The sequence below is a fragment of the Xenopus tropicalis genome, chromosome 2 (assembly GCF_000004195.4).
Source record: "Xenopus tropicalis strain Nigerian chromosome 2, UCB_Xtro_10.0, whole genome shotgun sequence".
Taxonomy (NCBI): domain Eukaryota; kingdom Metazoa; phylum Chordata; class Amphibia; order Anura; family Pipidae; genus Xenopus; species Xenopus tropicalis.
In genome coordinates, this window is record NC_030678.2 from 147,491,497 (window position 1) to 147,513,323 (window position 21,827).

Below are 21,827 nucleotides of genomic sequence, written 5' to 3' on the forward strand. Positions count from 1 at the left end.
CCAGATTTCGGCTCAAAAATGCAGATTTCTGCCCCAACTGCATACTTACAGGTAAATACCATGTCTGTCAGTCACGTCAGTGCACAAGGATGCTGAAGCAGAAAGAAGCACATACATTTTCCTCCCCAGTGTAGATACGCCTACACAGAAAGTGCCTAGTGTGACATAGACTTTACAGAGAAACCTGATGTGACCTTAAATGTCTAGTCACCTGAACAGGGTACAGGGCATGGGGACCTACCAGCCTTAATATTAACTGTTTCACTGCTGGAGTTTAGCCTGGTCAAGGAGCACTTGGTGAAGGCACAAAGTGCTCCTTGCCTTAAAACTTAAAATGGTGTGCTACGTCATTGTTAGGCTGCCTGCTAATGACACAGCACATACATGGTTGGAAGGCACAGGGTGAAAGGCATAGATTACCTTAAATTGCCTTTTGGTATGGTTTAGACAGCAGAATTCCAAGACTTATTTTCCAAATGTTTGTGCAGCATCATTCAGGACTGATTTTTCAGCCGTTATCTGGTTGCCAAGGATTAATTACCATAGTAACCACTGATCGGTTTTAAAATCAGAATGGAGAATTTATATCTAAGGGCCTGTAAAGCAAAATAAACAATAAAAAAAAGAAATATGAAAAACAACATGTAAGCCTTACAGTCAAATCTGTTTTTTTGTGGTTGCTGAATATGACCTACATAAAGGTCCCCATACACGGGCCGACTATAGCTGCCGATATCGGTCCCTTGGACCGATTCGGCAGCTAATCGGCCGTGTATGGGCAGAACAGAGTGGCCTGGCCGACCAATATCTGGCCTGAAATTGGCCAGATATCGATCGGCCAGGTTAGAAAATCCAGTCGGATCGGGGACCGCATCGGCTCGTTGATGCGGTCCCCGAACCGACTGCCCCATAACCACAAATGTAATCCGATCGTTTGGCCCCAGGGCCAGTTACTTGCTACCTGATATCGGCCACCCGCAGGTGGGGATATCGGGTGAAGATCCGCTCGCTTGTCGACATCGCCAAGCGAGCGGATCTTATAGTGTATGGGCACCTTAAGTCTTTGCTTATTTAATACCCTGTACATCTATTATTCTGCAACTCTTGGGCCTTACATTTTAACAGTTATCTGGTTGCTAGGGTTTAATTATCATAGCAACCAGACAGCAGTAGTTTGAAGGAGGTGCTCTGAAAGCAAAGATAACCTATAAAAAAAAATACCAATCACAACAATGCTAAACTCTCACAGTAAATCTGTTTGATAGTTAAGGGGGTCTGTGATCCAATCAGCATGACAGTATGCAAACTACAAATAGGCAGAATATCAACGAATTACGACCAGCTGAAACGTTGCTTATAACAGCCCATCTACAACATAACAGAAGTCAATCAAAGCTGAACTTTTCCTTTAATTTAGTATGTGAAAGCAAATGATGATGAGCAGATACAGATATGGCTGGGGGTGCAGAGGTGAGTTTAGGAAACAAGCTTGGGATGAATACGCCAATGCTGGGAGAGGTGGAGGGATTTCCATACCTTTCAGAATCTATCACAAAATAAAAATCAGATTGCTTTATACACTTGTTCATCCCCTCTCCCCACAGGTAACTAAGTAGCACAAAAGCAATGGGAATTACTGGACACACTCTGTGTATGAGAAATGGAACTTTACCTGCTTTTCCATTGCAAGCTGCTTCCTTTGGGTGATGGTTCTTCCTTTGCCTCAGTGAATCTTCCTCCTTCTCCTCCACTGGGGCCATTCTGTGCCTTTCAGGGGCCACAGTTCCTCTTGCTGAACATAGGAGTCCTTGCTCCCTCTTCCAACACGTTACCGGTAATTCTTCTTCTTCTCCTCCTCCTCCTCCTCTGACTCCTTCCCCTCAAGGTTTCAGGTCAGCTTGTTTCTCCCTATCAGCTGAAGTGTCTGATTTAACCTTTGGAATTTAAAGTGAACTTTGATCTAAATTCCCCAAATTATCTGATTGCAAGAAAAAAAATATAGATGTTTCAACAAGTGTTTAATCCATTTGTATATTGAGTTTAGTTAGCTTTTAGATTTTATGTTGTAAGACATATATAACATTGTTAGATGAGTATATAGAACTTTTGCCTGCAGGATTAGTCACATTGTATCCTGGTGTCTATAACAGACTCATTCCCTATCATACATTCCAGCATGTAAAGCCAGTTCCCTGGTTCTTTGGCCTTAATATAACCCAAATAAATGTTAGAAATATTAATGCTTAATTTCTCTACTGCCTGTGCTCACATCAAGCGAAGAATTCCATTGCATGTTAACCTGCATTATAGAACACTGGTAAATTCCCTATATACCTCCTGTCTGGGGCCAGTGACATCATAATCCACCCTTATCATTTTATAATACATTTTACTTTTTACCAAGATTTAGCAGAAAATGTGCAAACATCATTATCTGATGAAAAACATAGCCAAATAAATTCACATTTCCACATTGCTCTGTGATCAGGCCATCCACAGATGTCCTCTGACCACATGACCCAAGCGTGATAAAGTCCTAGATATATTTTCATTGGAAGTGCTCTTCATGGTAAAATGCAAAGAGGTCAAAAAAATGCCTCAAGTGGATAATTACTTAATGACATGGGGTTAGTTGAAACACATCTGCTGTGAGGCTCATTCAGCTGATAACTGGGCTAAACATACAGGGTTTGCTCTTATAGCTAGTGCTGCCCTAGCCCAGGATTTTCAGCCTTGCCAATTGGTATCAGTCATGGAGGCTATCAATCTGCCTTTAAAGTGGCAAGTCAAAGGCAGTTTACTAGCCTTGATTTATATAGCACCAACATTTTACACAATGTGTTATAGAGGGTGTTTAGATACTCACATCAGTACTTGCTTAGAGTCAGACACGCATTAGGGCAAATCAGGAGCTAATTAACCTGCTGTTTGCATTTTAATTTTCACTTTCACTTGCATTTTCCTTTATTTAGTTCAGGCAGGACAGGTACAAAAGGTAAGGTTGGCACTGACTGTGGGCAGGACAGGTACAAAAGGTAAGGGCGGCACTGACTGTCGGCAGGACAGGCACTAAAGGTAAGGTTGGCACTGACTGTCGGCAGGACAGGCACTAAAGGTAAGGTTGGCACTGACTGTCGGCAGGGCAGGGAAAACAGGCAAAGCTGACAGAAGGCATGGTTCAGGAACAGGCTGATCATGAAACAATAGGGATCAGGCATAAGATTACCAGATCACATTTAGGGATACTTTTAACAGATTCATGTTGCACTGATTGCTTTAAGTTAAACCGCAATCAATGCAGACCTGGATTTTTTAGATATCCATAAGTTTTTTAAAGTGGTCTGATTACCTTCAATCTAGCATCAGCATCAAAGCACTCGGGATAAGATCATACAGCAAATGATCAGGCAAGGCATAAAGAACAGTACGGAGTTTTCAGGGCATTAATACAGTTTTAGATCAGTAAGAAAGTGACAAGCAGGAGAAAACCCACATTTACTTCACAATATCACTTAAAACCAACATTTTATTTTACTGAAAAGGAAAAAGAAACTTTATTATACAACAAACAAAACACATAATACTTTAATTAGCTTTTGGTATGTTGTAGAGAGTGCTATTCTGAGACAATTTGTAATTGGCCTTCATTTTTTATTATTTGTGGTTTTCAAATTATTTAGCTTTATATTCAGCAAAAGCAGATATATGTTGCTAGGGTCCAAATTACCCTAGCAACCAGGCAGTGGTTTGAATGAGAAACTGAAATATGAATAGGAGTGGATCTGAATAGAAAGATAATTAATAAAACATTACAGTAAAACTGTACCCTCAAAGAGCAATAGGTTTTTTTGGCTGTTGGGGTCAGTGACCCCCTTTTGAAAGCCGGAAAGAGTCAGAAAAGGAAAGCAAATAATTAAAAAATGATGACCAGTTAAAAGGTTGCAAAGATCTGGCCATTGTATAACATACTAAAAGTTAACTTGAAGGTGAACCACCTCTTTAAACTTCTTGCTAAAATCAAGCATCTTCTTCCTCACTTTTTCAGAAACTCATGAAAAAAGTCCACTCTTTTCCTGATGGCCCTCTTATCTACTTTAGACCAACTTTCAAAGAAACATCTCAACTCTTCATCAGATCTCTGCATTCAGTGATCAAACAACACCTTCCCTTTAGGCTGATGCCACACGTGGCGTTTTTCTGCTGCGTTTTTTCTCAGCCTAAAAACGCCGCACAAGCCACACAGCCCCTGACTATGGCGTTTTTCAGCCTAGTACTGGTGACGTAAGCAAATCCCGTTTCCATGGTGCTAATAGTGCGAAATAGTAAAAAACGCTGCGAATTCCCACTAGATCTGGCAGCTGCCTTTGCGTATACATAGGAATAGCTTGCTTTGCAAATACTGGCGTATTTCGGCCTACACTTGAAAAATCCGTGCTAAGGTGTTTTCTAGCGTATTTCCGCATTGTGTGGTTTGCTTTATGTCTTTTCAAGCTATTTCTATGGATGATGATATCAGGCGTTTTTCAGCCGCCGAGAGAATTAGAAAATATGCAGTGGAAAAACGCCATGTGTGGCACCAGCCTTAGTCAGGGGTCTTGATTGACTCTCACTGCCAGTGGGATGTCATATCGGGGAGATTAGTCGCCCGCAACAAGGGAGATTTGTGAACCAGAGCCCTAACAGGAAGCTAATCCATCTCCATACGGCATTTGTGGTAAAATGCAAGTAATAAAATGGCTACAAGTGCAAAGTTCTCTGTAGTTAGACAATGTAACGGTTAAACTATACAGGTATGGGACCTGATATCCAGAATGCTCAAGACCTAGGGTTTGCCAGAAAAGGGACCTTATAGTAATTTGGATCTCCATACCTTAACCGTATTAAAAAATCATCCAAACATTAATTAAACTAAGTAGGAGTGTTTTGTCTTCATAAGGATTCATTTTATTTTAATTAGAATCAGGTACAAGGTACTGTTTTATTACTACAGAGAAAAAATGTGAATCAGTTAAAATGGAGCCTATGAGAGATGGCCTTTCTGTAAGTAGCACTTAAAGCAGACCTGTCACCTTAAGAAATAATTCAAAATTGTTTTCTATTGTGGTTGTCAAGCAAAATAAACTTTACTTACACTATATAAATTATTTTAATCTTAGTTTCTTCAGCCTTGGAATTGTTGCTGCCCACACATGCATCACTGTAAGGGAAAGCCCGTTGGATTTCTTCTTTCAAGGGCCCATTGTCTTTTTGCTTCAAATACCCAAGACCGTAAGTACCACCAGATTCTTAATCCCTTTTCTCTATAATGCTGAATGTGGAGTACCATGCAGGGGGTTCTTTCGTGGTTCAATCCTTTGATGAAATAGCATATCCCTTGTGTTCATGTGTCGCCAGGTCCTGGGGCCCAGATGCATTCTTAACCCCTCGAACCCCTATATCTTGGACATAGAAGGAGAGAGGTAGTTATATCCTATCCTATACAGTTCTCCTGCATCTGGCCCTGAAAACGTTTGTTGTACAATGTCTAGCAAGAAATTAACTTATTTATACATTACAAAATACAGCAAAATTTCCTATAACAGATCAATCCCTACACCATGCACAACCATTGCTGATGTGCTTGTGTATGTAGCTGGTATATAACCCATATTTAAACAATAACAAGCACAGCTCTGACCTATTGTCATGCTTTGTTTCCGTTTCCGTTTATTTCCCACTCCAATTGTACAGCCCTGCAAGAAACCTTCTACTTTCTTCAATTCACAAGACTTTTAGCTCGCAACAGCATGTTTTACTGCAATTGTTTCATATATCTAAAGCTGGCCATACAAAGATATATCTGCTCATTTGTTGAGGTTGTGAAACAAGCAGATTTTTTACCATGTGGCCAAAACCTCAGCCTCAACTAAGAACTGCACCAATATACAATGTGCTCATTACCCACTTGGATTTTGATACCTGGCAGGTTTTGCTGGTAGAAATCAGAATGGAAGGCCCCTTAGCCAAAACTGTTTATAATTGTCCAACACTATGAAACCAAAATTCGGACTGACTAGTGCACTTTTGTAGTTTTAAACCTGACTGACTATATTGTTTACAATTTCTATTTGCAAACTACTAATTTTCAAGAAAAGTCCCCATTTTGACTCATTTTTATTTTTTTTTTACTTCAGTTACAATGCAGAACATATAATCTATGCAATGAGTTGTACAGATACAATAAACAATAAGTAAACTATTGTATTATGTCTAATCTGATTATCGTGTTTGGACATGTGCACTGCACCAATCTATTACTTTATAGTAACTAATGGAGGGATAAATAGAAAAGAGCAGAGATAAAGTAAGGAAAGGGAAGCAGAAAGAAAGTAACATAAGAAATGCAGAAACCTGGACCAGGACCTGCCAGAAACTCACACCCCTCTAGTCTGAAGAGAAAGGAATCTGCTCAAAAGTTATGATTAACTGGGCATGTGTTAAATATTGCTCATTTCAAACACAGTAGCACATAGTCCATGTCCTTAGTTTGTATCCAGGTTTTCATATGGTGGCAATCCCACAAGTAATAAAGAAAATCTGCTAGAATTAGCAGTAGGGAGTAGGGGGTGCTCAGACCCTAGGCACATATTTCTGTTACAAAGTACTAGAATAATGAAGATCCCTGAAACTAAAAAATAAAAATGGTATAAGGCATACCTCCCCCTGGTGACCAAAGGAGGATAAAACTACTAGAGAGGATTATTATAGCTCAAATACCACTCATGCTTTGTTAAATAGTATACATTTATTTCAGGTAAATTAATTTTATACTATTTTTTAAGTAAGCATGAGTGGTATTTGAGCTTTAACCACATATTTCTGTTCTCTAACTCTGGCCCTGTGGATCAGGATCTAAAGGTAAGTGGCACTCAGGCGGGAAAGTTCTCAGCAGGAGTGGGGAAAGTCCGGAGTAGGAGTGGAGGTGGGAGAATGTGAGTGGAGCAAGTGGTTAGGAGAAGCTTGGGATTGCCAGGGATGCCCTGAGGTTTTGGCTTGCCTAAGGTCATTTCTGTTCCCACTTGAAATTGACTTTAAAACCGCCCAGCTACACAGAAAGATGGCAGAGTGCCACTGATTAGAGTTCATATATATTTTACATATCTTATATGATGCAATGGCCAATGGAGTGGCGAAGTGGCACTGGCAATTAGTATGCTGGAAACTACTACCCATGTTAGCCACATTGATTACCCATCAGCCTCCAGAAGTTGCCCCTACTATTTATTTTCAGGCATAGCTCCTGGTGTTTTTCCACTAGACGTTTGTTCTTACATGCCCGGCCAGTCTCTACAGGACCACTGTATGATCTGATCTTTCCCCATGCTGATTTAGCCCAGTGTATGGATGGCAGAATAAGCCGATAGCTGCTCCTTTGGCACCCATACTAAACTATAATCTCAAACATGTAGAGGGGTATTTATAATCCGAACCCTACAGGTGTTGAAAAGCTGCTTCTAACAACAACCTACAAATATTGACCTACAACTCATCTCTCAGCATCCTCTGACAGCACTACCGCCCCCTGTGGGGCCTGTTTGCCACGCCTCCCTCATACAGGTCACATGGGGCACATTGTTAACCCAACTACAAACCATCCATCCCCCAAGTTTTTTTTTTAATTTATTGACTGTTTGGCAGCCCGATAAGAAGCTCCTTGTACTTTAAATCCATCCTCCTCCATTTCCCCTATGAACAGTCACTACCAGCTAATCGCCTTCAGCCCACATCATCATTCCCACTAAAAAAATAAAATACATATTCGCGCAAGCCGTATTCCCCGCCTCCCAACATACGTCTTATTTCCCATAGGTTGTTCCTTACTAGCCTTCAGAATGGAGAACGCAGATTGGCTGCTTTCTCCTGCCCTTCACAAAGTCTAGCTCTGACTGGCTTCCGTAGCAGAGAGTGAGTAAGAGGCGGATGGCTGGGACTGATGGTTTCCATGGCGGAAGGTAAGAGGACTGTGTGTAGAGATGGGCAGGCTGCGTGTTTCTCTGTCATGGAAGAGGTGGAAGACTATAGCCGGGTATATCCCGTACCTACGTGTGTAGTAATATCCAGTCGGTGTGTAAGGTACGAGAAGGTAAATCCAACTTACCCTGGATGTGCTGTGTGGTCCCGCCTCCCCCTGCGCTCAGTCCTGGCTCACCTGCATTGGTCCGTTCTTATTTAGCTATATAGCATGGCTATTTACACTTAGGTTAGGGTATCTCTCAGGGGGTCCTGTGTAGGGCAGAAAGGGGCACTTACCCCGGGCACCTAGCATAGCTAACTAGTGGGCTCCACAGCAAATTCCTTAGGGCCCCAAAACTCTAAGACAGGTTAAAATGTATATTAATATAATAAAACTGCTTATCAGTTCATTTCCCACTTGCCCCTGAGAGAGTAATGTCCATCCTGCTGCCCTCCAGCTGTTGTTACATGTCAAATCCCAGCGTCCCACTAAAAACCTTGTGGGGATACTGGGCGTTCAACAGCAGTTGGCGGTGTTATCATCTCTAAATTATACATAAAATCTCCTTCTTCCATCAGAATAGGCACGTAGGACCCCCAGCTTCACTCTACAGATTCTGGGAGTTCTGGGGCAGTCACACTTTAATCAATAAAAAAAGAAAGAGGCAATGTTTAAAGGGGCGGTTCACTTACGTTGGCTTTTAGTATAGGATGGCCAGTTGTTGGTCTTCATTTTGTATTTATAGTTTTTGAATGGTTCGCTTTCCCCTTCTGACTCTTTCTAGTTTTCAAATGGGGGTCACTGACCCCTGCAGCCAAGACACTGTTGCTATGTGAGGCTACAGTTTAATTACTATTGTAACTTTTGTTGCTTATCACTGCCCACTCCTATTTATAATTCAGTTTCTCATTCATCCACCGTCTGGTTGCTAGGGTAGTTTTGATCCTAGCAATCATATAGCTGCTAAATCTCCAAACCGGAGAGTTGCCTAATAAAAAGCTAAATAATTTAAAAACCACAAATAATAAAAGATTAAGTTTTATTGCAAATTCAGCATTCTTTCAACATGCTAAAAGTTAATTTAAAGGTCAACAACCCCTTGAATAAAGTAGGTGTGATTTATAGGATAGGCCATGTTGCCTTGATGGTAGCTCGCTGCTAAAGTACCATTGCTTATCTCTGTTAGCAGGTTAGGACATGGATGACTTCCTGAACTGGAGGCGTCGAATTCGTGAAATCCGCGAGGTGCGCGCTGTACGTTACCAAGAGAGGGCCAAGCACATTGCTGTTGACGGGGATACTCTCAGGTGGGTATTTATAAAGCAGGAGCTTTGGTTGGATTTTCCATGACTGGACAGATTGGTATTAAGCAGCATATTTTATCAATGCTGTAGCACCGTCCTTGTTTCTTTGCTCATCTGTGATTAAGCAGTGAGTATGTGTAAGAACAATACATGCTAATTATATGTTAAGAATGTCCCTTCATTCAGTTCATGTGACTGATTACAGCTTTGACAATATCAAGCAGCATTGACATTAGAGGAGTAGTATAGGCCTAGTAAATTACTTGATGTTTTACCTTGTTCCTTTACTAGTTTAGTTTAATATGCCTACAGTTAGACTTAAAGGAGAAGAAAATCATTAATCACTGGGGGAGGGGGGCAGCTTGGGGTACGTTTATAGTTAGTGCTTTGTTGCTCTTTTCTTCCCCTTCCCACGTATTCCTTATGGCTTGTCTGAGCTGTGCACGTGGACACTGGAGTAAAAAAACAAACTGTTGCTCTACAGCCCAGAGCTGCATCATAGACCTGGGACATAAGTAAAGATGGCAGCCCATAGCTTACTAGAATTCAACCCCTGGCCAGTGTGTTCTTCAGTGAAGAAGAGGGCCAGCACAGGATGTGAGGAAGGCAATTATATCCTATCAAATTGTTTTTTTTATACCTAACAAATTGGCTTCCCCCAGTGATAAACCCTTTACTTTAAATCTCCTTCACATGTCTTTAAAATTCAGTTGAAGAATTTTTATGTTGCAGTTGTTGTTTGGTCTGAAAATTGCATTGGGTTTCCTGACCATATCCCTAATTTCACTTACTGGTAGATTTTGCCATCTTTAAGGATTCCCCATGGATTGCTTGTTGCAAAACTAATATCCGAAGCCAAAATAACCAACACCTCCCTCACCCATTCATGAGGGGTGTAGAAGGCCACATGCACAGCACACAGCACTTGCACCCAGATATGGTGTAATCAGGTAAAGAGAAAACTTGCTTTCAATTGGAGGGTGGGGTTGGACTTTAAAAGCTTTGGGAGCCTTCACAGGGCAATACCCAGTGTCGGACTGGCCCACCAGGATACCTGGAAAACTCCGGTGGGCCCAGGGGTCAGTGGGCCCTCCTGCTCCTAACCATTTGGCCTACTTCATGGTCATTCCCTATTTCTGAATGAGCAAAGAGAAAAATAAATGGAAAGATAGATGCTAGCATGTAATTAAAAATAATAGAAGAATGAAGATGTTAAATGAGAAAAGGAGAAAAAATAGTTTGGAGAGTGGGCCCATGTTTTAAGGTTTCCTGGTGGGCCCCTGGTGTTCCAGTCCGACACTGGCAAAACCTAGTGAATGTTGACATGGCGTCATACAGGGAAACGATTTTTAGTAGGGATGCACCGAATCCACTTTTTTGGATTCGGCCGAAATTCCGAATCCACCCTGAAGGATTTGGCCGAATCTCGAACCAAATCCTATTGAGTAGATAGTAAAACATTTACTAAAGTTACAGAAAACATTGGAAACATATGCATAGCAGGGCTAGGGTATTACAGTTAGCAAGCCTTTGCCTACAGCTTGTTTAATTATTGTAATATACGGTAAACACTTTTTAGTTGCCAAAAAAATAGAATGTATGTGACTAACTGTAACTGAAATTGATTGTAATTTATTTATTATGCTATACTTTAAAAAATAAAATAAAAAAGATGTTTGATGTGTTACTTCTGCTTTTTATTGATTGAGGAGTTGTAGAAGACATATTGAATTGACATGTTGAAAAAGTCCAGAATTCATACACTGTACATGCCATACTGTCATACTGCCATGCCATACTCAGGACTAGACTGTTGAGGACTGTTCTAATAAAGGCATCAAACATAATGAAATACTAGTAATACTATACTAGTAGTAGTCACTTAGTACAATAAAAGCTTTGCCATTACGTGCACATCAACATCATCATTTATACAATAAAAGCAGTAAAACTGTCAAAAGGGTTAATTGCACTGCATTTTTGCATAGCTTGAATGTGTGGAATTCCTCCTAGTAGTGGCAAGTTGGCAACTTGAACTAATGATAACTAACTTAAAGTTAGTGGCACTCATCAGAAATAGACAGACAACATGCAGCAGACACATTTGCAGTCACATAGTAGTAGTCTATGTCATAAACTTGACATTTGCTTTCAGAAAAATAAGCCGTTCAGACAGACTAGAGTGACTGAGAACAAACATCCCCAGCTGTACTAAAAAGCTGTTCACTTTGAACTGATGTAGGTGGAGAGCAGAGATAGATCTCAGCAGTTTTTCTAAATTTGGGAAGATAATTCTATGTCTCTTCCACCATTCAACAGGATCAATATTTTGATCTAGATAGAAAGCATTTATTTCCTTTTCAGCAGTATTAGTGGGCATAGGTTGATTATTTTTTTTCCAACCAGTTCCTCCCAATTATTCCAAATGCCTTTGCACCTTTTTTTCTCTATCTGGTGATTTACCCTGCTTAGAGTTTTTATCATCATGGCTTTTAGGAAGAGTGCTATCACCACTGCCACTATCAACACTATTATGATGATCACTGTCATCTTAAATAATAATAACAACTCGGTTTATTCAGTTGCAGGTTTTGGCCTGCTTTGGCTATTTATAGGGGGAATACATATAAATATGGTATCTATTCCCTTATTCCTTGACCAGTGATATAATTTAGCATCTCCTAATTTCTTGTGAATTTAACGTAACAAAAAATTATAGGAAATGTTATTGCAGTGTAGCACCTAATCAGCACTATGGTCCCCATGTTTGGTAAGGCAAGGCCCATACCAGGGAAATTTAAGTAAATACTTTGTTGGTTTATTTATTCAGAATCCATCCAGCTAAGGAGCTCCATCTTGTCTCCAACAAACTGAAAATGTTGCTACATCTTGTGGTTGCTCCTATAGTAAACTTGATCTTCTTAGGCTCTTGTGAAATATTAATTACAAAGAAGAGTCCTGTTAGACGTTGTAGGTGTTAGGCTGATACAAGGTTCTTTGGCTATAAGTGACAGGACCAGGATCGAGGAGTCACCAATCCCCAAAAGGTTTTCTGTCAAGAGATAACGTCTTGGATAAGAAGAAAACATCAGAGCAATGCTACAGCAAAAGGGAAAGTTGTGCTCGCCTCTAACCAATGTCAGAACATTAGGAGAAGGAGTGACCACAAAATATATACAGAAAAAAATCTTTTGCACTCATCCATATCAGTATATTGAGGACATTAATGGATGCCCTTTTTATTGGAAAGTGTTCAACTCTAAACAGGTTTAAACTATTAGAGAGGGGGAGGGGCAAAGAGTGAGCACAAAATGCATACACTCAGGTTATCTCTGTGTTGTCAAATAAAAAGGACAACTATCTGGACATTTTACCATTGGAAAGCAAGCCTATTGCAGGTAAAACTTAAGGTGGTCATACATGCACAGGTACTATGTCTATGAAGATTTTCATTCATCCAGGTCATGGTATATCTAGTATAAATAAATTTAAAGCAACTGGACTTGTTTGGTATTACCAAACAAGTCCAGTTGCTTTAAATTTATTTATACTAGACACAGGTACTATGGTACAAAAAAAGTTTGGTGCATGTATGGTGAGAGACGAAGCAACTGATATCGGTTAAAGCCTTGAACAACGGTTATCTCGTCGATTGGGCAGAACTGAATATTTTGATTGGGTGTATTTGAAGGTGCCCAAACATTGTAACGTTAATGCTAAATCGGTAGATTGGGGTAAAGAATTCCTTTGTTTTTACCTGCATATCTGACGATCCAGGTCTTAACGTTAGTAGAGTGGACAAATTATCTTTCCTATGACTAGTGGTCCTAATTATAGTGTGTATGGCCACCTTATGTCCCTGTGAAAAATATATACTGAAGCAGTAGAATTCTTAATGAATCCGATATAACTTACTGTAGGACTGGCCAAACTTAAACCTAGTTGACCATATATATTGCAATATATGGACAAACAATCCCTGTTTTGAGCAATTTGTTAGCTTATTGCTCAGAATGTCTGAGGGGTATATTTATCATGCTGTGTAAAGTGGAGTGAAGCATTACTGGTGATGTTGCCCAGCGCAACCAATCAGCAATTAGATTTCAACAGTTAGAAAATCAAAGCAAAGCATCTGATTTTCACCGGTGATGTTTTACTCCACTTTTTATACAGCATGATAAATATACCCTTTAATATCCTAAATATATTAATATGGGGGAGTGCAGAGGATTTTTTGTCTTGTCTGCAGGGCAATGCAATGTGAAAATTAAAAATAAATATATCTTTGTTCTAACTAGTAGCTGAACAGAAAGACAAATGCTCACATAACTTCCATCCAAATGGCAGCCTATGCCCATCACCTCCTCACCACCTACACAACACCAGGCGTGATATCCTTTATTGCTTCCAAGCTTGGTTTCTAGCACGGAGCTTCCATTTGAAGCAGCGTAGGTGGTTTTTCACGGTGAGGGCAGTGAGGTTGGGGAATGCCTTTCCTAGAGATGTGGTAATGGCAGATTCTGTTAATGCCTTTAAGAGGAGCCTGGATGAGTTCTTGAACAAGCAAAATATCCAAGGCTATTGTGATACTAATATCTACAGTCCGTATTAATGTTTGTATAGTATATATAGTTTATGTATGTGAGTGTATAGGTTTGTGTGTGCTGGGTTTAGTTGGAAGGGTTGAACATGATGGACTCATCATGGAACAAAACCCCACCTTTTCAAGAAAACAGCTGCACATTACATGTTGTCATGCCCACTTGATGAATGCACAAATTAAAAGCAAAAGTGAATTATTTCCAAATAACTGTGCTTGAGTACATATGGGGTGTTTTCTGCTGACACTATAAAACTCAACAGAAGTAAAATGAAATACCTGAACTGGAAGATTCAAAATTTACTTTTTTAATCTAGAAAAATATCAGTGTTAATATTTGAAGGACAAGTATGACTGTCCATGAGCCTTTGACAATAGATGGAAAAAAATATGTTAGCACCAGAAACAGTATGAAGAAGAGTATTGGTTCAAGACACATGGAACCTCTTACCTCAGTGAGAGGGCAGTGAATCTGAGCATACCACTCCTGGCAGTACAGGCACAGCTGGATGCCCTGACCAATGAACAGGAAAGTCCAAACCATCACGTTCCAGATGGGGCTTTTACGTTTATCATTAATCATGAAATTAAAGAGGACTGTGAAAGGGATGGTGAGACGAGATATGAAAGGAAGGAATTTCATTTTTCTCTGTAGTAATAAAACCACCTTGTACTTGATCCCAACTTTTGGTAACATCTATCATAACATTGAGTTTGCATGCTCTTTATAATTTTGCCATAAAAGTATTTGCCTGATGCTGTTACATTACCTGTCTGATCCCCCATTTTCTTCTATGAGGGGGCGGCCATATTTGTGCAGCAGGAGGCCGTTAGCATTAGAAGCTGTAACTGACAGGCTGAGAAGGGTCAGTCAGGTTGGCAAAACAGTCATATAACAATTACTTACAGCCATGTCAATGAAAAACAATCAATATGACCTATAGGTTACTTTTTATGTACATTAATATTTTGAAAAGTAGTTTTTTAATGTCAGTATCACTTTTAAGCTCAAACTCACATTTCGCCCCTAAATGTCAGGTTTATATTATGATGTAATAGAGAGAAATATGTATAAAATGCTGTTCTGAACAAGAATCAGATTCAGAATTATTATCTGTTTTCCATAAAAAAATAAACAAGGAGCATTAAAAAGCTATAGAAAGATAAAGACAAAGACTTATTGCAGAGATATCCCATCGCATAATATATATAGTGACTAATATATCCTTATATTTTACAGCAGGGGGTACAAGTCACCAAGAAGTTCTGTGACCATATAAACGTACAAGCCAAAGGACAAATGTTTTAAAACAGGTTGTGGAACTTGAAGGTGAAGGCCTTATATTTTACAACAGGAGGTGCATTATGTAGTACAATACGCGTTTCAATGAGTCATGTGATAGAAATCATATTACTAAGCACCGATATCTGATGACATCACTCCAATTATTCTGATATAATTTACAGGGTATTCTAACACAAGTCAGCATGTTGGACTTTCCTACTGCCAAACAGCATGGCTGAGCTATCTGCAGAACTGTTAGACTGAGACCACACAAAGATTATTGCACATGGGGAGATGCCTGCGGTAGCCCAGATTTATTGCAAGTGAAAAATATCCCACTGTGTCACAATGTGTTAAATTTTGTTCTACTCCCCTTGCTGCCACCACTGCCGCCCTCCTCATACCGGCCACGTTGACTTCTCTGTTCTTTAGAGAAAATCCAAGATGGCTATCTAGATTGCTCAGTGGCACTTTTTTAGTGATCTTACTTGCTTTTATGGAAATAATGTAATGCTCATTGGCCTTTTCTACAATGATTATATTAGCACATCAAGGGTTAATATGCTGATTATCCATTTTCTGTAGTAATTATAATGGCATCTCTTGAGTTGCTCACCACATATCCCCATTGACATTGATAATTGTATTAGGCAACTCTCACTGGTTGCCTTGCATTCAAACAAACCATAATAACAGCTTAAATACATCCCACCTAATCCTTAACATAATAATGCATACCATCAACACATTAATACAATGGTTATTTAAACAACTGTAATCTCTTACTATATGGGCATCTCATAACCAAACTGTCCTTGCTCCACAATGGCTAGACTTTTTACATTTTAACAAAGCTGCAATACTGAAGGGCCTTCCAGTTTTCTCTGAAACTCAATATAAAATATCTGCACAAATATCACTAACAAAGCCCTTATAGAAATATATTCTTGACTTGTCTCCAAACCATTGTTTCAAATGCACAAAAATGCCTGCATGTCATGATACATTATGAAGTTTTATAATAGATAATAATACAAGAAGTTACCTCCAAATATGGCAAATAAGCAGAACATTACAGGATAGAAGTAGCGAAAAGACACTGTTATGACATATTCGTGAACGGAGGCAGAGAGGAGGAACACAGTCAGCATGATCCCAGCACGGTACCGCTGGTTACACAACTGAAATAAAATCATTAAAAAATTGATGTTAGGAACATCTTCTTTTATAGAATATTTCTGTTAATACTTTCATATTAAGGAACATCTAGCAAGTGGCAAAAATACCCTCTTTTTTCTTTTAACTGGAGTGAGACCAAGTTATGCTAGTAACTACACTCTGGGAATGCTATTTAAGCACCAGTGGTCTGCACAGATATTATTACTCATGGCAATCTTATAAATGAAGGCATGGAGATAGCAATTGTTGGGGGCTTAGCTATAACTAGGAAAGAAAGGGTTTCTGCATATTAGAGCCCTTGGGCTAACAATACAGAAAGACCAACACATTCATTGACTGAATTCATAGAGAGAAACTGATAAAAATCTGTCCGTGAGCCAGTGTCAGTGAGTGCCAGGAGAGATCACACCCTAAAAAACAATGCAGGTAACATAAATGACCAACTGTAGAAGTGCTTGCCAAGTGAAACAAGTGTTCCAGGTGCATAAGCCCCAGCCCCTTAGCTTGGGTAGCGGATATCCATAAATAGCAAACAGCATAGGCTTATAGGCAATCAAAAGGATCCACAAGGGTCACAAATTGTAAAAATAAAAAATGTCTTTATCCAAAGCTACATTAAAATAAAACTCTCCAGAGACGTTCCGTCATGTTTCGTGTCCTATGGGCACTTAGCCATGGGCAAAATGTCAGTGTGATCAATGTGTCAGTGAGCCAAAAATTTGAAACATATGGGAGTGCCAGGAGAGATACCTCCAAACATAAATACTCCAAAACAACCTTCTGCTTGCTCATTGATTATTTCCACTTTGTGACCGTAAAATTATGTACCAACAGCAAGATATCACTCATATTAATTGATGGCTTCTCATAAACCGGTTCTGTTCAGATATCTCTTGGTCTCCCCCTACCATACCCCCATTCCCCTTTCCAACCTACTTTCTCCATTTCAAAGCAAGGGAGTGTAGACTTGGATCCCCTTCTTTTTTAATTGATTCATTCCATTAAGTCATCTCTGGGAAGTTGCCTAGTTAAACACTATCCCAAAACAAAACGTCTTGAAAAAATATTTCTGTATATACACTGATGAAGAATCATCTAAGGTCTGCTCACTGAATGCTAAGTCAAATATTTGTATATGGAATTTCACCCTGTGCAAAAACCACAGCGCCCTTACCGAAAGCAAGTCTCGATATACATAATAATACAGCCAGTCATGTACAACAACATTCCATGTACGATAGTAATTTGAAAATGACGTTGAATTCCACCAGTCCTACACAGATAGACAAAAAGAGTAATTGCATAGGTAAGCATGGTGCCCAAAAACACATTAAGGCAAAGACAAAAAAAAAAATGAATGGATCTTACCTCGTAGAACATGCGATCAGCAAAACGAAGCATCTCTGCAAAGGCATTCAGCCAGCAATGCAGCAAGGCAAAAAACGACAGCAAAAGCACAAATGTACCTGTGGGGCACAAAGCAAGGGACTTGATGACATCTACACAGTGATCCCATTAAGTTTCTGGCATGTGAGAAGACCCCCAAGAGCACCTAAAATAAGGTCTTTAACAATAATAAATTTCAGTGTCATTGGGCCAACACACAATACCTCATGAGTGGATATAGGGAGTAGGTGTTGTGGCTGGGGGCACAAGAATATAGGGTGAGAAAGCAAGGGTTCAGACTTTCTATTTGAAGAAATGTTAATCAAGACAAAACGTATTTATATAGAGCTGTGAGACAAGGATGTGCACCTAGTGGTAACAAGTCCACCAAATAGAACAAAGCCAAAGCATAAAGCAATGAACAAATAGTATGAGCCTAGGATATCTACACCTATATGTTTCTCTAGAAATTCAGGTCTATTGTGTGGAAGACTGAAATATGACCTGTATATTTGAGGAATTTATTTTCAGTATATAACGATGTGTCATCTAAATAGTTTATTATGTGTCTTTTACTCTTAAAATATCATACAATGAATTATATGTGCTATCATACACCAAAAGAAGAACAAAAATTGTTTGTATGTAGGCAAAAATTGTTTGTAAGTAAGAAGAAAAAAGCACAGCAGATATGAGAATTGCAGTACAGCCAATCCTAGGCTACCTTGGTCAAACTAAAAGATTCCTCCCACCTGGAAGAGTAGCATGGAAGATAGACAGCACCAGCATTTTAGTGCTGAATGGTTGTTTGCTCATATTGGTGAAGACCGGAATGCACAGGGTGAAGAAAACATAGTTCAAAAAAAACAGGCATCCAAGGAACTATAGGCAGAAAGTAATTAGAGAAAAATTAAATTTAGCAAAAACCTACACCTTAAATAATAAGACAAAGTTTGTGAGCTATAATGAAATTTTATGGCCTAATGTTATTAAACAGCATATGGTGCAAGAAAAAGAAAGTTGGCAATCTAATTATCTTATTAACTCCCACTAACAATTCTTGGGCCTCAGAAATAAAGAGGATGTCTGATAAATACAAGGACAAATTGTGGTTAGTTAGCAGTGAGTATGCAGGGCGAATGTTGCATATATTTTTTATTACATATGTATATATAATTCACAAGAGCCATGAATGTCCTGTAAACTTCTTATTATCAGTATTTGTGACTTACCATATGAGATCATAAGTTATAACTGATGCTCAGTAATATAATGTGTTATATAATGTTATTATAATGTTATACATATTACACATAATACACAACTACTTGTGAAATATCAAATGCAGTTCATGACATTTTTATCACAATGACAGCTCATCTTTAATACATTTGTAATACATGAGCCACGAACACCCTCTAAATGAAATCCTTATAAATTGTGCTTAGTAATGCCATAAGTTATCATTGTTGCTTAGTAATGTAATTTCTGTTACATTTATCACTGAAACTCCTGTTGTAAAATATGAGGATATTAGTAGCCACCTTGGAGTTCTATGACCTGTATAAAAGCACTGGTCTTGTGTGTTAAATCTGGGACTTATAATTCCTATAATCTCCTTATTTTTGTGTATATACTGTGTGTGTGTATATATATATATATATATATATATACAAACATACACAGAGTATATAAATACTGTATTCTGTTGCACAATACAGGTATTGGACACATTATCAGGAAGCCCATTATCCAATTACAAAATGACCATCTCCCATTGACTCCATTTTAAGGAAATAATTTTTTTAAAAATATTTCCTTTTTCTTATTAATAATAAAACAGTACCTTGTACTTAATCCCAACTAAGATATAATTAATCCTTATTGGAGGCAAAACAATTCTACTGGGTTTAATTAATGTTTAAATTATTTTTTTAGCAGACTTAAGGTATGGAGATCCAAATTACGGAAAGATCCCTTTTCCGGAAGGAGCATCCCGAGCATTCTGGATAACAGGTCCCATACCTGTACATTATTAGTGCATTAAATTTATTGTATTAAGTAGTTTATTTTCATTGAATTGCAGCCTGTTTAGAATATAGAAAGTCATTGACTTACCTGAGCAAAATTCTTTGCCACAAAATTCCATCTGATACATGGAGTTCTGAAAAGACACAAAAAGTGCTCAGCATTCACATATAAAATCCTTGTACCATTAGGATAGAGGAGAGAATAGACTGTTCCTTAATTCTATGTAAATATAACAATATACATCTAGGTTTATTTAAAGTCAAGGAGTTACAGGAGAGTATGCACAGCATTTCATGTAGCACCTGGGGGGCTTATAACACTGGCAGAGACATCATGTAATGGACTTCAGTATTTAACATTTCATAAATACTGTGTAGGGAATGTTAAAGTATGATTCCCTGATGAGAACTGGCTGCAAAAAGTTACATTTTTCAAAATTATGTTTAGATGTTGTTACATATCATATGTCAGCAGTCCCCAACCTTTTTTGCACCACGGACCGGTTTACAATTACGGTGGGGGTGCATTTCAATTACCGGGGGGTTATAGTTAGCAGACCACTCAGACAATCACTGTTTGACATGTATGACACACTGTTGCGGCATTATGCAAGTCAGCGTGTCATATGCGGCCTTATGCGCATCTTCCGTGTGCCATTGTGTAACAACTGCTGGGATCAGGGGTGGCCCATTGCAACACAGCCCACGGCCTGTCACTGATCCGCGGCCCGGTAGTTGGGGACTATAAATGACTATTATTTAATAAGCTAGGTGAGCACTGTTGCAACCTTTATTAAATGCATATACAGTGAGTAAAAACAAATACAAGGCAAACGCCCATAGAGTGAATTGTTTAAAATTAGTTGCCATTTTATTTAACCAAATACATACTCACAGTAACTGTAGAAGGTAATGCTTACCTCATGCACTTCATTAAAATTAAAGAAGGTGCGTCACCTCTGTGGTTCAGTCCTTCGTGCCCTATTGGTATCCCACCTTCCCACCCACAGACTATCATTAGGGCACCCTGCACATATTAGTAGCATGCCGAGAACTGAACTACAAACCAGTAAAACGAAGGATGACTACTACCTGATCCCCAGAAATGCAGATTTCCTCTAACTTTACTAAATATATACAATCAGCATTTACTCCTGCAATTACTGTATGTGGCTGAATAAAATGGCAACACATTTAAATGAATCACATTATGGGCACCCACCTTGCATGTGTCCTTATTAAATTATTTTATTAAAAATTTTTTTTACCTGGGATAGCTTTCTCTATAGATCAGAGTTGGGCAGAAGAGGAAATAAAGATAACTGGAAAACTTTGGTAGTTGGACCGCTTTTCCTAGGAGACAAAGGAAAACAAAAAAGGAGAAATGTATTTTCTGAATGTCAAAATGGTACATAACCTCTGTATATTTATACTTATTTATTTATGGTAATGCTGGTCTCCCCTGTGTGTACTTTTGTACATTGTAAGATTGTATACTGCTGCACATTAACCAAAGTTGTGCATACCATACAATACGATGGAGTCTTAGATTATAAATCATGATATGACTAATAATTAACCAAGCTCTTTAGTGTATTTAATCCCGGCCCAGACCCTTGTACACATTTATTTAGTTTCATGAACCTGCTGTATGCCAAACATTTCTGTTTGCTAAAGAAATTAATAAGCACGGGCCGATAGAAGCTGCCGATATCGGTCCCTTGGACCGATTCGGCAGGTAATCGGCCCGTGTATGGGCAGAAACGAGCGGCCTCGCTGACCGATATCTGGACTGAAATTGGCCAGATATCGATCGGCCAGGTTAGACAATCCAGTCGGATCGGGGACCGCATCGGCTCGTTGATGCGGTCCCCGAACCGACTGCCCATGGCCGCAAATGTAATCCGATCGTTTGGCCCTAGGGATAGAAACCATATCCTCACTTAGAAAGAACCCCTAGAGCTTTGTCGGTCATGTTGCTTGCCTGGTGGAAAGATTTCATTGTAGATATAGTAATGTAGATAATGTAGTGCCATCAGCCCAACATGAT

At 39.1% G+C, this 21,827-nt stretch overlaps 2 protein-coding genes and 1 long non-coding RNA gene across 9 annotated transcripts in view; 1 reads left to right on the plus strand and 2 right to left on the minus strand.

Annotated features, from left to right (window-relative positions):
* The window catches only part of soat2 (sterol O-acyltransferase 2), a 26,243-nt gene extending 18,008 nt beyond the window's left edge, over nucleotides 1-8,235 (minus strand). Inside the window, exons 1-3 of one of the 6 annotated variants that reach the window (XM_031895754.1) lie at nucleotides 8,138-8,234; nucleotides 5,132-5,438; nucleotides 1,673-1,978 (exon numbers count right to left, since the gene is read on the minus strand). In XM_031895754.1, the coding sequence (XP_031751614.1) occupies nucleotides 1,673-1,760 (88 nt within the window). In that variant the 5' untranslated portion in view covers nucleotides 1,761-1,978; nucleotides 5,132-5,438; nucleotides 8,138-8,234. 6 annotated transcript variants of the gene reach the window in all.
* LOC116408889 overlaps nucleotides 7,316-21,827 on the plus strand; it is a 26,197-nt gene continuing 11,685 nt past the window's right edge. Inside the window, exons 1-2 of the long non-coding RNA XR_004221377.1 lie at nucleotides 7,316-7,991; nucleotides 9,180-9,300. This is a non-coding gene — a long non-coding RNA (uncharacterized LOC116408889). The remainder of the gene's footprint in view (nucleotides 7,992-9,179; nucleotides 9,301-21,827) is intronic.
* The window catches only part of LOC101730739 (sterol O-acyltransferase 2), a 24,413-nt gene continuing 11,604 nt past the window's right edge, over nucleotides 9,019-21,827 (minus strand). The window contains exons 8-15 of one of the 2 annotated variants that reach the window (XM_031897210.1): nucleotides 21,046-21,130; nucleotides 19,866-19,911; nucleotides 18,500-18,629; nucleotides 17,730-17,827; nucleotides 17,536-17,634; nucleotides 16,228-16,363; nucleotides 14,349-14,494; nucleotides 9,019-9,411 (exon numbers count right to left, since the gene is read on the minus strand). In XM_031897210.1, the coding sequence (XP_031753070.1) occupies nucleotides 9,376-9,411; nucleotides 14,349-14,494; nucleotides 16,228-16,363; nucleotides 17,536-17,634; nucleotides 17,730-17,827; nucleotides 18,500-18,629; nucleotides 19,866-19,911; nucleotides 21,046-21,130 (776 nt within the window). In that variant the 3' untranslated portion in view covers nucleotides 9,019-9,375. Of the gene's footprint in view, nucleotides 9,412-10,972; nucleotides 12,350-14,348; nucleotides 14,495-16,227; nucleotides 16,364-17,535; nucleotides 17,635-17,729; nucleotides 17,828-18,499; nucleotides 18,630-19,865; nucleotides 19,912-21,045; nucleotides 21,131-21,827 lie in introns of those variants that run through there. The other variant, XM_012957860.2, reaches the window with a different exon arrangement.